Genomic DNA, 14071 nt, shown 5'->3' with positions numbered 1-14071 from the left:
ATTATATATGGCACAGGGAACTATACTCAGTATTTGTAAAAGGTATCTGTAAAGATGACAATGTAAATACTCAAATACCACAGAACTGAGAATAAAGATACAAAGTAAACATGGATGGTTTAGTGGCTAAGAATCCACTTTGCAATGCAGGGGACACCGGTTCAATCCCTAGCCCAGGAAGATCCTGCATGCTACAGGGCAGCTGAGCCCATGTACAGCTGCCGAGCCTGTCCTCTGGAGCCCACATGCAGCAAGTGCTGAGCCCACACAGTCGCTGAAGTCCGTGTGTGCACTGCCCGTGCTCTGTAAGAAAGCCCTGCACGGAGAAGCCCACACAGTGACTAGGCAGTACAGAAAGCCTGTGTAGGACAATGAAGACCCAGCACAGCCAAAAATAAAGAAATTAATTTAAAAGATACACAGTAAACAAGCGAAACCCCAGGCAGTCTGACTCCACAGCAGTGTGGTGGCGGGAGGAGGTGATGGGCAGGGTCCACCTGGATGCAGGTGGAGAAAATTTTAAAATGATAGTAAAACCGATTAGAAGTCAGACAACTTTTTATTATCACCATGTATAAACTATTTTCAACAATGCAATGAAGAAATATTTTTCCTCACTTTGGTGAAACCACTCCCACCATCTGATTCAGCTGGATGCTCCAATGTCTGTGCCTGATAGGCAGCAATGGTACAACTCTTAAGGAAAATTCAGCTGGAACGCTGAGGATGGCAGAGCAAAATGATGGAAAGACTCTGGTTTTTAAAAAATCATTGTAGTAAAATGCATATATAACTTACCATTTTAAGCATACAATTCAGTGGCATTAAATACACTCGCAATGTTTGGCAACCATCACCACGATCCATTTCCAGAACTTCATCATTCCAAAGATAAAACTCTATACCCACAAAACCTGATTCCTGTTTTTCCCTCTCCCTGGCTTCTAGTCACCTCTTTTCCTCTATGAATTTGCTACTCTAGGTACCTCATATAAGTGGAACCATACTTGTCCTTTTGTGTCTTTCTTCCTGCAGCTCCATGTTTTGAAGATTCTGTTACAGCATGTATCAGAATTTTACTCTTTTTAAGGTGGCATAAAACACCACTGTATCTAACACTGGGTTTTTAATGACATCTTTGAGGCACATACCTTAGGGGACCTCTTGCTAAGTCGGACAGTAAGTGTACCTTATAGTGCTGGCCATACGGCATTGGCTTTTCTCTTACAGCTGAAAGAATCCTGACACACAAGCCACCACTCAGGTTCTTCTGTGAAGCTCCAGGGTGAGCAATGAGGCCCACAGACACTCAAAATGGACATTCTCCAGCACGTGGCAAAATTGTACCGAGTTTCCCTGAAAGTCTGAATCTACGCATGTGTACGTGCGTGTACACACTCACATGACAAAGGCCACAGCTTTACCTCTTTTTATCCTGTTATTTTCATAACCCCTTATTACAACTGTTAATTTCAACACAACCAGTTAGTCAGTACTTAACATTTTTCTTCATCATAAAAAGTGTATTTAACTCCGAATCAAGTGACAACATTGTGCTTGGTGATCTGTGGAGAAGTACAGATTGAGGCCTTTTTTCAAAACACTTCTACAATCTTCACTGACACAGGAAATAATCAAGTTTAGTCAAGGTAAAGAAGAAAAACATTTATTTAAAATACACCATCCAGCGTCAATTGCTCCAACTTTGGCAGGCAGGTGAGTGGTTAATGTTTTATTTGTATATGAAACTGGAGATGCAGGAAGCAGTATGGCAACAACAACAAAAATGCTTATCATTAGAACTGAAAAAGAAAAGTGAATAGTCAGCTACTATGACAGAAGGGAACTTTTAAGTCACCACGCAATGAGAAGAATCTTATCTTTAATAAGTACTAGTAGCGGGGGAGGTCTGACTTACTTGCAAGATTATGAAACATGTTGGTTCATGGCTGTGAAGAGGCGGACTGCAGAAGGCTGTGAGCAAACCCCGGTGTTAGCAAGGGTGTATGGAGAAGTGGGGATAAAGAGAAAGAAAAATAGAGCAGAATGTTTCTGCAGCAAAAGTCTCTAGAAAAAATTTTTTTTTTAATTAAAAAAAATCTAACTAAGCATGCATTGTAATATTTTTCTGTGACTGTAAGAGCGTAATGGGTAGCATTAGAAGTCAATTACGCTGTAAACATATACAACATCCTTTCATTGTGAGCATATACATGAAGCCTCCTGCATCTATTAAATTATAAATCACATTATAAAATTCTATCATTTGTTTGCTTGTTCCCTTTCCTGGTTCCTTGTTGTTCCCATTCCGGGAGAGGACAGTGCCCCGTGCAGATTTATCAATCCAATCCTTTCTTTTCACAGATGAAGGAGGGTAGTAGCTTGCCCATGGTCACATTCCTCTTCAGTGAAAAAGACTGGAAAGAACCAGGTGCTCTGATACCCTATCGGGTGCTTTTCTCACTACAGCACGACAGGACTCACTCTCTCCCATTCCTGGTCTGCACTTGATAGTTCTCCATCAATCTCTGCTGGGGCAGAAGGGCTGTGAAAGAAAGGAACTGGTCTGCTTGGAGCCTCTGATTCACTATCATTGTGGGACAAGAAACCATAAAATGCATCTCCCACTTCAAGTCTGAAAGTAATCTATAACACACACACACACACACACACACACACTCAGGCTACTGAGAAATATTTCCTTGATAAAGTACTATGTGAGACAGGAATTTTTAACTGCTTGCAAAGGAGAGGTTACTGATTTTAAAGGAGAACATCTGGCCAAGGATACACACACCTTTCAGAAGCTCTTCAAACAAAGTTCTGGTCATAGCCGATGACCAAAGTAGAGAGGTGCTGGCTCCAGGGGTCATGTCCACACCAGGCACAGAGTCCTAACCACAGTACCAACAAATGTGGTGGGAACTGCTGCAAAGATGTACATTGCAGCAGAAAGGGAAGGAGATTTGACTGGATTCTTTTAAGGAGCCCCACCACTGCCGCATCTATTTTGGGTTTCACACTTATCAGCACTCCACATTCTCAACGTTCTAGCCTAGCTGTCCTCATGTCTGGGTGGCAACACCGGGAGTGCTTCATTACAACATTGGTGAGAGGTACCTTGAAAGGCAGGCTGGTCAGATGTCTCCAGGTCGTTTTTTCCTGTGTGTCCTTTGGGAACAAAATCAAAGGGTAATTAATTGCATTTTTTAAATGTCTGTAAGTTTTTGTTCAAGTTCAATATAAGAAGATGAATTTAAAATATCCTTTGTAGTAATCATGAACCAGGAAAACTGAGAGGAAACAGAGCTCTTGAAACTCTGAAGATTCTCAGTTTATGGAAACATCATCAACTACCACAGTTCTACAGACTGTCCTGCAGAAATTTATCTTTCTTGGGCTCCACAGGTTTCTGTAAGAGGAAGGTTCTCCTTCATTGAAACTTCTCCTAGGAACTTGTTTTCGCAAGTGAAGATAAATCCTTTGTTTTACAAAACAGGAGTCTGTCGTGTGTCGCGTGTGCTGTCTCAGGCAACAGATTGCCTTTGTACCGTATTTCTGGTCTCTTTCCATATAGCTTGCTGTATCCTGTACACAGACTCCTGAAAAATCCTTTCCACCTGGGTAGGAAAGCCACGACTTTCTTCTTCCAGGGCGTTGATGGTTCGTAGAGCAAAGGGAGTTCTCTCTCGGGGCAGGGGCTTGTTCAGGGGCCGCATAGGGATGACAGAGTTGTACTTGTGCTGCCTATTAACGGAGTTCATGAGGGACGAATAGAACTGGAACTTACACCAGGTGTCCCTTAAGAAGTTTTCAGTCAACAGTAAGATAGTCCAGGCAGACCCGTTGACAGCATCATCCAAGTTCTGTAAATGCTGTCTGCCACATGGCATCTCAGCAAAGATGATTCCAGGCTTGATGCCGAAGTCGTTTTCCAGCAGGCTGTGGACTCGGAGGGCTTCGGCTGTGTCTTCTTCAGCGTGCAGTATCACAAATTTGAGGAACACCTCTTCTTCTGTGTCCTCTTCAGGGCTCTCCTCCACTCCCTCCTGCCCCCCTGCTGGCATCTCTGCAGTACTGCTGCACACAGCATCACCATGCAGGGAGATGTCTTCAGATTGCTTGGAATCTGACGTCTGATGGCTCTGACTAGTATCCACACTCTGGCTTTTACCCCAAGGCACAGAAAGATGGCAGGGATCCGTTTTAGACTTTCCGATACCCATTATAAAGATCGGAGTCAGAAGAGGAAAGCTTTATTTATTTCTCAGCATTTCATTTCGTTCTAAAAGGAGAAATAACAAAGCAGAAGTACACTGTAAACTCAATCAAAACATTAAAAGTGGAAAATTTCATTCAACCTGAAAAACCTCAGAAGGATTCTAATATAAAGTTCTTGAAGAAAGAAGTGCCAAACAGATCATTGGGAAATGAAATCACTTGTCTTTTTTGAGCTTCACAAGGGCTACTACAGGTAGTCAAGGCTAAGTTGAAGAGGGCCCAGTTTAATACAACAGGAGACATTTGGAAATTTTAAATGGTACTATATTCACTCTATAAACTTCCATATTAAAATAAATTACTTTGGTATTTAGTGAAAAGGTACCCTATCAACTCTAACCATATGGAGTATAAATCCGACTTCTTTATTCTAACAAATTATTGTGTAGACTAGAAAGAGCAAAACCTAAAGAAACAGAATATTCCAATATTAAATTCAAAATTTATTTTTGTATCAAACACAAATATGAAACAATACAAATATCCTAAAGATGGCCAGTCATGGGAAGAAAAAATAAGAGAATTTTCTTTCTAATGTACTTAAGGAAGCAAAGGTTTGCCACTGTCTCTGAACAGTGAAGGAACTGCTGGCTGCCACCTGTCATTGATTCTGTCTGTACGCCAGGTCTGGATCCACAGTATACCACGCCAGCCACCAAGTGGCAGTCTAAGGTATGACAGCCCTCCAATGCTACATACATACATCCCAAATAATAAACCTAAATGAATTCACTCTCTTCCTTGGTTAGGAGTTATTGCTTTGTTATTATATCATGAAAAAATTTTACTATGCAAAATTGCAGAAAGACGCTTCCCCTGCATTAAAAATAAGTTAAACTATTCAACCTATTTAAAGTGTCAGTTAAAATAATCTTCACTTACTCATTAAAATAGGTTTTTAAACAGACTTAACTTCATTATCTTATACACTAGTTGTTGCAGGTGAGGGCACGTGAAATAAGATGGCAGATTTTCCTAAGAAGTGTGAAAAACCTCTAGGGAAAATGGTGTGTCAACTTAGATTGCAAAATTTTTGAAATATATAAAAAATAAACAGGTGGCGCTAATGGTAAAGAACTTGCCTGCCAATGCAGGAGACATAAGAGACATGAATTCAATCCCTGGGTCGGGAAGATCCTCTGGAGAAAGGAATGGCAATCCACTCACTCCAGTATTCTTGCGTGAAAAATCCCACGGACAGAGGAGCCTGGTGGGCTACAGTCCGTGGGTGGGGTCACAAAGAGTTGGACATGACTAAAGCGACTTAGCACACACGCAAACAACAAAAGGAAAAAATTACACTATGGATAAGAATTACAATTTTATGTCTCATTTTTCTTAAATGCTGGTTGGCAGAAAAGAGCAAAACACTCCAGAAATCTATGATGTGCTGTTCCACCTTCCAAGCACTGCTGCCCACATCCACCTGAAGCAGACCAGCGAGAAGCAAATCAGTGACAATGTCTGAAAACTTCTTCTAATTTGGGGAGGGAGAAGGAAATGGCAACCCACTCCAGTACCCTTGCCTGGAAAATTCCATGGACGGAGGAGCCTGGTAGGCTATAGTCGATGGGGTTGCAAAGAGTCAGACACGGCTGAGCGACTTCACTTAAAGTAAGGAGGCAGCCAAGAGGCAAAGATGCAGGAAGTTTTTCTGTGCTGGAGATCTGCCTTTCCCATCACCACGTGATCCAGAGATGGGGAAGAGGTATTCATCACAGGGATTCTCCAGGCTGGAAGGTGGTGGGGAGAGCCTGACCGTGCTCACCCTGAGCTAATTAACTCCATCAACAAAAAGAACAGAAGGCAAGCAGGGAATGTGCAAAGGACAGGGAAGGAAAGAAGGCTGGCGGAGAGAATCCTGCAAAGCCTTGTCAGCGTCTTCCTCCCCCATCACAGCCAGCCAGCACCAGGGTTCAGACATTTAGGTTTCTGCTCCTTCCCCTCAGCTCAGTGGGAGGACAGTGGAGGTGGCCGCCAGGGAAAGGCACATAGGATCGCTTACAGGAATAAAAATGTGCGTTTATACATCTTTAATTTACTTTTTTGGAAAGGCACATTTTGAAAATATTTATACTGAAAAGTCTCACTGTCATCCTTATCTTTCCCATTCATCCTGTTACCCACCATGGCCTCCTACTAGTGACTACTTTTATTAGTTTCTCCTATATTCTTCCAATATTTCCTTATACATATATCTATATATTTCTTTCCTTATTTAAAAAGGTATCATTGTATATACATACACACCGCCAGAGTAATAGATAGACAGGCAACTGCTTTTTCCCTTAATAATATAACTTCAGAGCCTTCCATATCACATACAGAGAAACTCCACATAATCTCCCAGCATGTGAATGTATCCTAATTGTCCCCTGTTCTCGACTACATGATTTGTTTCCAGTCTACAACTATTATGAAAATGCTGCAATGAATAACTGTATAAGTGCCAGTTCATCTACATGCAAGGTCATCTGTAGAATAATGAGCCCAAATGGGATTTTTATATCAAGACAAATGTATTTGTCACAGTGATAGATTTGGCCAAACTGCTCTCTGTAAGACTGAACAGTTTTTCGTTTTGTTTTGCTTTTAACTTGACAGAATGACATGCCCACCTCCATTCCATGCCCCAGTAAAGATCTAAGACCAAAACGACCAACTATTGACCACAGCCCAATGGAGCTAATCACCAGGGCAACAGAAACATGGAAAGATACAACTTAAACTGAAGTTCTGTAGGGAAGAGCAACAGGGCCAGGATCAGGAGAGTCAGGCAAAAGCAGGTGCCAATGGAATCCCCCACATTTAACAGGAGTAAGATGAAAAGAACTGAATGGCATCTATGCATACTTGGCAAGTATGCAAAAATATTACAGGAAGTAAGAAAGAATATAGAGAAGAATCATAGTAGGCAACAGAAACACAAATTTCCATTCTCATGAAGATTACGTGCTTTGGAATCAGACTGCATGAACATAAACCCCAGCCCTACTATAAAAAAACAATTGCAAGACTTTGTACAAGTTACTGTATGTGTATCTCTGTGCTTTGATCTCATTGTGCATTAAATGGTGATTAATTATAACACCTACCTTTAAGGTTTTCAGGAAGATCAAATGGCTTAGAAGAGTGCTCCATACATTTTTAGCTCTTAATTTTGTTATTAAATACATAACAAAGAAGCTGAAGAACACTTTACAGTTCTACTTTAGTAACAGAACGCAGAACTAAGCTGTGTGCATACAGAGGGGTGAGTGGCTGCGGCAGAGGATGTCAGCAGAACTTCCCTTTGACCATTTCATTATTCTCAGGAAAAGAGGAAGCAAAACTCCTTCCTTAGGACTGCCCCAAACCTCAGTCTGCAGCATAAACAAAACTTAAATGATAGAGGATGGAATCTGCTGGGGTGAGGCTATGGTGTCCACAAGGTTATTATTTTTCTTTATGCTTGTGCATGCTAAATCGCTTTAGTCGGATCCGACTCTTCGCAGGCCGCCAGGCTCCTGTGTCCATGGGATTCTCCAGGCAAGAATACTGGAGTGGATTGCCATTCCATCCTCCAGGGGATCTTTCGGACCCAGGGACTGAACTGGCGTGTTGACTAGTTCCCATGTGCCCTCATGCCCCCAGCAGAAGTGGTTGGAGGAGGGTCAGGGCAACACCCAGGGGGTCCTATCCCACCACAGCCTCTCTTCCTGCAGAAACTTCCCAGGACGTTTCTTGGGGTGGTTACAGCCAGCCCTCTCTGCCCTGGCCCTAACTCAAAACTGAAACATCAGTGTGAATTTCGCATTCATACGCAGTTTACTCTCCTCACCTAAGCCTTGCCACAGGTACTTGGATGTGTCAGCTGGGCAAACCTACAGTGCCTAGTTGTTTGGTCGAGCATCAGTCCAGATGTCGCCCTGCAGGTATTTTTAGATGAGACTGCATTTAAAGCAGTGAACTTTAACTGTAAAAACACTGAGTCACTGTGCTGTCTAGCTGAATCTAAGACTGTATATCAACTGTATCTTAAATTTAAAAAGTAAATGAATAAGGCAGTAGACTCTGAGTAAAGCAGATTACTCTCCATAGTGTGGGTGAGACTTAGCCAATAAATGAAGGCCTTAAGAACAATATTGAGGTTTCCCCAAGGAATTCTGCCTTGGGAAGGCAACAGAGAAATTCCACCTGAATTTCCAGCCTTCAGATGCAAGACTGCAAAGTCAGCTCCATCCGAGTTTCCAGCCCTGCCAGTCACAAGAGCCAATTTCTTAAAGCGAACCTCCCACCCTTCCTCCCTCTCTCCCTGTGAAACCTACTGGTCCTGTTTCACTGAAAAACCCAACTATAACCCTCCATAAAACTTGGCTGCCCTCAGAATTAAGAGTTACTGTTTGCCATTTAAAAACATTTTGACAACTTTGAAAGAGAGACTCCCAAACAATAGGAAGTGAAACAACGACCAGTAATAATTTGATAATAAAATACATATTCATCCACAATTTTCAACCTGTCCTTGTGTTTACCACTGAAAATGCTTATGTTTAAATCATTGCCTCTGAATTTTAATACATTTAACGAACATTTAGGCATCTAGTACTTGGCTCCTTCAGCCCTGGAGAAACTGAGTTGTTTTTCCTATCTGAATAGCACCATCTTGTGGCAAATACGTACAAAATTAGTTTCTTCGCTTAATTAACAGGCTTTGTCATTATTAATAAGTGTAAATGTTGTTGAAAACCTACTCTGCACCAAGCCCTGATGTGTTTTAGGGATGTGGAGCCAGTATGCGGAGACAGGACTCAGTGCACCGGTGCTCCCGTCAGGTAACAGCTGCTACCGGAGCACTCAGGATGGACACTGCAGCAGGAAGCACTCGCATCAGGAAGGCTGAGAAGGGACGGTTTCAGGCAGTGGGAGCAGCATTTGCAAAGACACTTGAGGCATCAGAGGGCACAGCGTGTTAGGATCGCTTTGCACTTGGTGTTTAGAAGCCTCAAGTCCATATGCAAGGATGGGAGGGGGATAGGATAGTGTTAGACATCAGGATAGACAGACAGCAGGATTAGAGAGAGTAAGGAACCTAGAATATTCAGCTCAGGATTTTGAACTTGTTCCAGTGGGCAGACAGAGAGCCCCTGACAGGTGTTAAGTAGGGGAGTGACATGATCTGACTTGTTTTAGACAGGTTCAGATAGTTGGAGTAAGGAGATGAAGCCTGAGGGTTGTGAGGCTGTGGACAGGAAGAGTAATCAGGTGAGAGGCTGCAGCAATAACCTGGGTGAGAAAGCAGAGCCCTCAGCCAAGTGACAGTGGAGGCAAAAGTGTGCGAGAGAGAGAGGGAAGCTTAGCTTAGAGGGACAGGAGTCGACAGCTACAAATGGAGACGACAGCATTAAGAGGAGGGAAACTTGGAATGCCTGCAAATAGAGGGAACTGGCTGGTATAGAGAAAGAGGATGAAGAAGTGAGTGGGGACTTCTTAAGGCTGAGCTGTCTCTTGGTCACTGGGCAGCCCTGTCTCTCTCCTACTCCCCTTTTCCCTGTGAGGAGGGGAGCCACCAAATTCTTCAGGGCACTAGGTCTCAGGGTAATGTCTGTGATGAACACTGCAGATGACGTGGTGACCTGTAGGACTCTGGGATTTAGCATCTTGGGAGAAAGTGAGCACACTTGGTTTTCAGGAGGCATGGCTACATTATATCAGAAGAGAGTGCGCTGCTCTTGTGGTCCTTGTCTGGAGGTTTAGGAATGGAAAGAAGGGAAGGTATGGATGTTAAGTAGCCAAAGGGGCATTCTGTAGCAGGTACAGCAGATGGGCTCAACCAAATTTATGCCAACTTCCTTTTAGTGAACCTTCCTGTACTACAAATACTAAAAGCTGTATTTCCCAGACTTCCTTAAAGCTACGGTACTGGGTGTAACTTATGTTCTACCAACATGTCTGAGTTAAATATGAAGGGAGGCAGAGCATGAAGCAATACTTTGCAGAGCTGCTGTGATTCAGGAGCTGGCAGCATGCTGAGTTGCAGGACGGTTCACAGTTTTGGCAAAAGTCCCTGCTCCATTAGACCAGTTCTGCAGGTGATGTTCTGAGGTGTTCCCAGAAACTCAACCTGGAGCCTAGCTCTTCAGCTCGCCCAGTGATAGTGTACATTTTGTAATATCCGCCACTATATACCTTTCTGCTTAAACTAGCTTGAGTAGATTCTGTTTTCTACAACGAAACTGTAATTGATACAGCATCCAAATCCAGGCCAGGGAACTACAGCAAGTCAGCGGCAAAACACAGCACTGCCATCTGTTTTTATATGTTTCACTGGAAGACAGCCACACCATTCATTCATGCACTGTCTACAGCCAATTTCACGCTAAAGAGGCAGAGGTGAGCAATTCCAGTGGGAGCCGGATGGCCCAGATGGCCCAGGATATTTATTGCCAGGACATGACAGAACAGACCTGTGCTGGTTAAGATGAGGAACATGCAGACTTTTACATCAGACCCACACCCTGAAAACACTTTAAAGTCCCCACTAGGGTGATCAATATGTTCAGGAATAGGATGGGTAGAATTTGAATCCACCTGATCTTTACTGCAATAACATTTACTGAAGGTCAGATCAGTTCAGTTCTGTTGTTCAGTCGGATCCAACTCTTTGAGACCCCATGAACTGCAGCACACTAGGCCTCCCCATCCATCACCAACTCCCAGAGCTTACTCAAACTCATGTCCATTGAGTTGCTGATGCAATACAATCATCTCATCCTCTGTTATGCCCTTCTCCTTCTGCCTTCAATCTTTTCTAGCATCAGGGTCTTTACCAATGAGGCAGCTCTTCGCATCAGGTGGCCAAAGTACTGGAGTTTCAGCTTCAGCATCAGTCATTCCAATGAATATTCAGCACTGATTTCCTTTAGGATGGACTGGTTGGATCTCCTTGCAGTCCAAGGGACTCTCAAGAGTCTTCTCCAACACCACAGTTCAAAAGCATCAATTCTTCTGCACTCAGCTTTCTTTATAGTCCAACTCTCACATCCATACATGACCACTGGAAAAACCATAGCTTTGACTAGACAGACCTTTGTTGGCAAAGTAATGTCTCTGCTTTTTAACATGCTATCTAGGTTGGTCATAACTTTTCTTCCCAGGAGCAAGCATCTTTTAATTTCATGGCTGCAATCACCATCTGCAGTGATTTTGGAGCCCAAGAAAATAGTCTGTCACTGTTTCCCACTGTTTCCTCATCTATTTCCCATGAAGTGATGGGACTAGATGCCATGACCTTAGTTTTCTGAATGTTGAGCTTTAAGCCAACTTTTTCACTCTCCTCTTTCACCTTCATCAAGAGGCTTTTTAGTTCCTCTTCACTTTCTGCCACAAGGGTGGTATCATCTGCATATCTGAGGTTACTGATATTTCTCCTGGCAATCTTGATTCCAGCTTGTGCTTCTTCCAGCCCAGCATTTCTCATGATGTACTCTGAATATAAATCAAACAACTAGGGTGAAAATATACAACCTTGACGTACTCCTTTCCCTATCTGGAACCAGTCTATTGTTCCATGCCCAGTTCTAACTGTTGCTTCCTGACCTGCATACATATTTCTCAAGAGGCAGGTCAGGTGTTCTGGTATTCCCATCTCTTTAAGAATTTTTCAGAGTTTGTTGTGGTCCACACAATCAAAGGCTTTGGTGTAGTCAATAAAGCAGAAATAGATGTTTTTCTGGAAATCTCTTGCTTTTTTGATGATTCAGCAGATGTTGGCAATTTTATCTCTGGTTCCTCTGCCTTTTTAAAATCCAGCTTGAACATCTGGAAGTTTATGGTTCACATACTCTTGAAGCCTGGCTTGGAGAATTTTGAGCATTACTTTACTAGACTGTGAGATGAGTGCAACTGTGCGGTAGCTGGAGCATTCTTTGGCATTGCCTTTCTTTGCGACTGGAATGAAAACTGACCTTTTCCAGTCCTGTGGCTACTGCTGAGTTTTCCAACTTTGCTGGCATATTGACGGCAGCACTTTCACAGCATCATCTTCCAGGATTTGAAATAGCTCAACTGGAATTCCATCACCTCCACTAGCTTTGTTCGTAGTGATGCTTCTTAAGGCCCACTTGACTTCGCATGCCAGGATGTTTGGCTCTAGGTTAGTGATCACACCATCATGATTATCTGGCTTGTGAAGATCTTTTTTGTTCAGTTCTTCTGTGTATTCTTGCCACCTCTTCTTAGTATCTTCTGCTTCTGTTAGGTCCAGACCATTTCTGTCCTTTATGGTGCCCATCTTTGCATGAAAGGTCAGTTGTCATTTATTCATTCTTTGCGGGAGTTCCATAGAATCCATAAGGATAGAGAAGGCCCAGTCTAAATGAAAGGATTAATTGTATCAACTATTACCCATTGATACTTACTAGAGTCAAAGTAAACCAGGGCCTGTATTTTCCACTTTAGGTTCCAGCTCTGGCATTAGAAAGGTTAGGCAGCTTCAGGGGTCTGGCACCCTGCATCTTCCCTTCACGGCACTCATCATATGACAGCTAATTACTATGGTGTGAGTACCTACTTAGGTTCTCATCTTTCCCATTAGCCTGTAAACTCTACTGGGGTAATACCAATTCTTTCTTGTGCCTGTAACTCCAGAGCCTTGTAACAGTCAGCATTCAACAATACCTTTTGAATGAACGAATGAATCATAAAATTCCAAATATAAGATTAACAGTTTTTCAGGTTGAGGGACAGCCCAACACAACTCTGTAACATCCTTATTATATAAATTATTGACCCAATCAGAATACAGACGTGCTGCAGTCCGTGGGGTCGCAAAGAGTCGGACGTGACTGAGCGACTGTAAAAATTTTTTTTTATCCCCAGGTTGAGTTAAGCATGTCTCCTCCACCTGCCAATAATATCCTGCTCGCACCTCTTATAATATGCACTGTGCTGTACTTTTAACTTGCCTTCCTTGCTGGTCTGGGAGGTAGCTTCCACCTTATTTCCCCAGACTTTTCCACCATGGAAAACAGCACCATCGATCTGCCCAGTCACCTCAGCAATCACTGACATTGTTCCCTCCACTCCTACACTTTCACTTCTAAGCTATCACCAAGTTAACCTGCAGAACACATCTCAAAATGTTCCACTGCCCCCCTTATTGCATTTTCATTCTAGATCAGTATCTCTCCCCTAGTCCACCACACTGCTCCTTCCTAACTGGTCTTCCATGGCCACTCTTGCTCAGTCTGATTCATTCTCCCCTCAGCAGCCACACAATTTTAAGCTATGGTTTTTCCAGTGGTCATGTATGGATGTGAGAGTTGAAAGCTGAGTGCCAAAGAAATGATGCTTTTGAACTGTGGTGTTAGAGAAGACTCTTGAGAGTCCCTTGGACTGCAAGGAGATCCAACCAGTCAGTCCTAAAGGAAATCAGTCCTGAGTATTCACTGGAAGGACTGATGCTGAAGCTGAAACTCCAATACTTTAGCCACCTGATGCAAAGAACTGACTCACTGGGAAAAGACCCTGAAGCTGGGAAAGACAGGAGGAGAAGGGGATGACAGAGGATGAGATGCTTGGATGGCATCACCGACTCAATGGACCTGAGTTTGATCAAGCTCTGGGAGTTGGTGATGGACAGGGAAGCCTGGCGTGCTACAGTCTATGGGGTCCCAAAGAGTCGGACACGACTGACTGACTGAACTGAACTGAACAACCCTGCAATGGCTTCCCACTGCTCTTAGAATCAAAATTTCTTAATATGGCAAAGGATGCCCTTCAGGATCTGACTCCTTCAGCTCCAAGGTCA

The 14071-nt window shown here is 43.1% G+C and overlaps 1 protein-coding gene across 2 annotated transcripts in view; it reads right to left on the bottom strand.

The window, feature by feature from the left end:
- Positions 1-535: 535 nt before the first annotated feature.
- Positions 536-14071, bottom strand: part of LOC120860985 (TIR domain-containing adapter molecule 2) — a 45285-nt gene continuing 31749 nt past the window's right edge. The window contains exons 2-3 of one of the 2 annotated variants that reach the window (XM_040236696.1): positions 2792-4285; positions 536-672 (exon numbers count right to left, since the gene is read on the bottom strand). In XM_040236696.1, the coding sequence (XP_040092630.1) occupies positions 3528-4226 (699 nt within the window). In that variant the 5' untranslated portion in view covers positions 4227-4285 and the 3' untranslated portion in view covers positions 536-672; positions 2792-3527. The remainder of the gene's footprint in view (positions 673-2791; positions 4286-14071) is intronic. The other variant, XM_040236697.1, reaches the window with a different exon arrangement.

The sequence above is a fragment of the Oryx dammah genome, unplaced genomic scaffold (genome assembly GCF_014754425.2).
Source record: "Oryx dammah isolate SB20612 unplaced genomic scaffold, SCBI_Odam_1.1 HiC_scaffold_11210, whole genome shotgun sequence".
In the NCBI taxonomy this organism is placed as follows: Eukaryota; Metazoa; Chordata; class Mammalia; order Artiodactyla; family Bovidae; genus Oryx; species Oryx dammah.
Note: the sequence above shows the minus strand (reverse complement) of the source record. Positions and strands in the feature narration are given on the sequence as shown.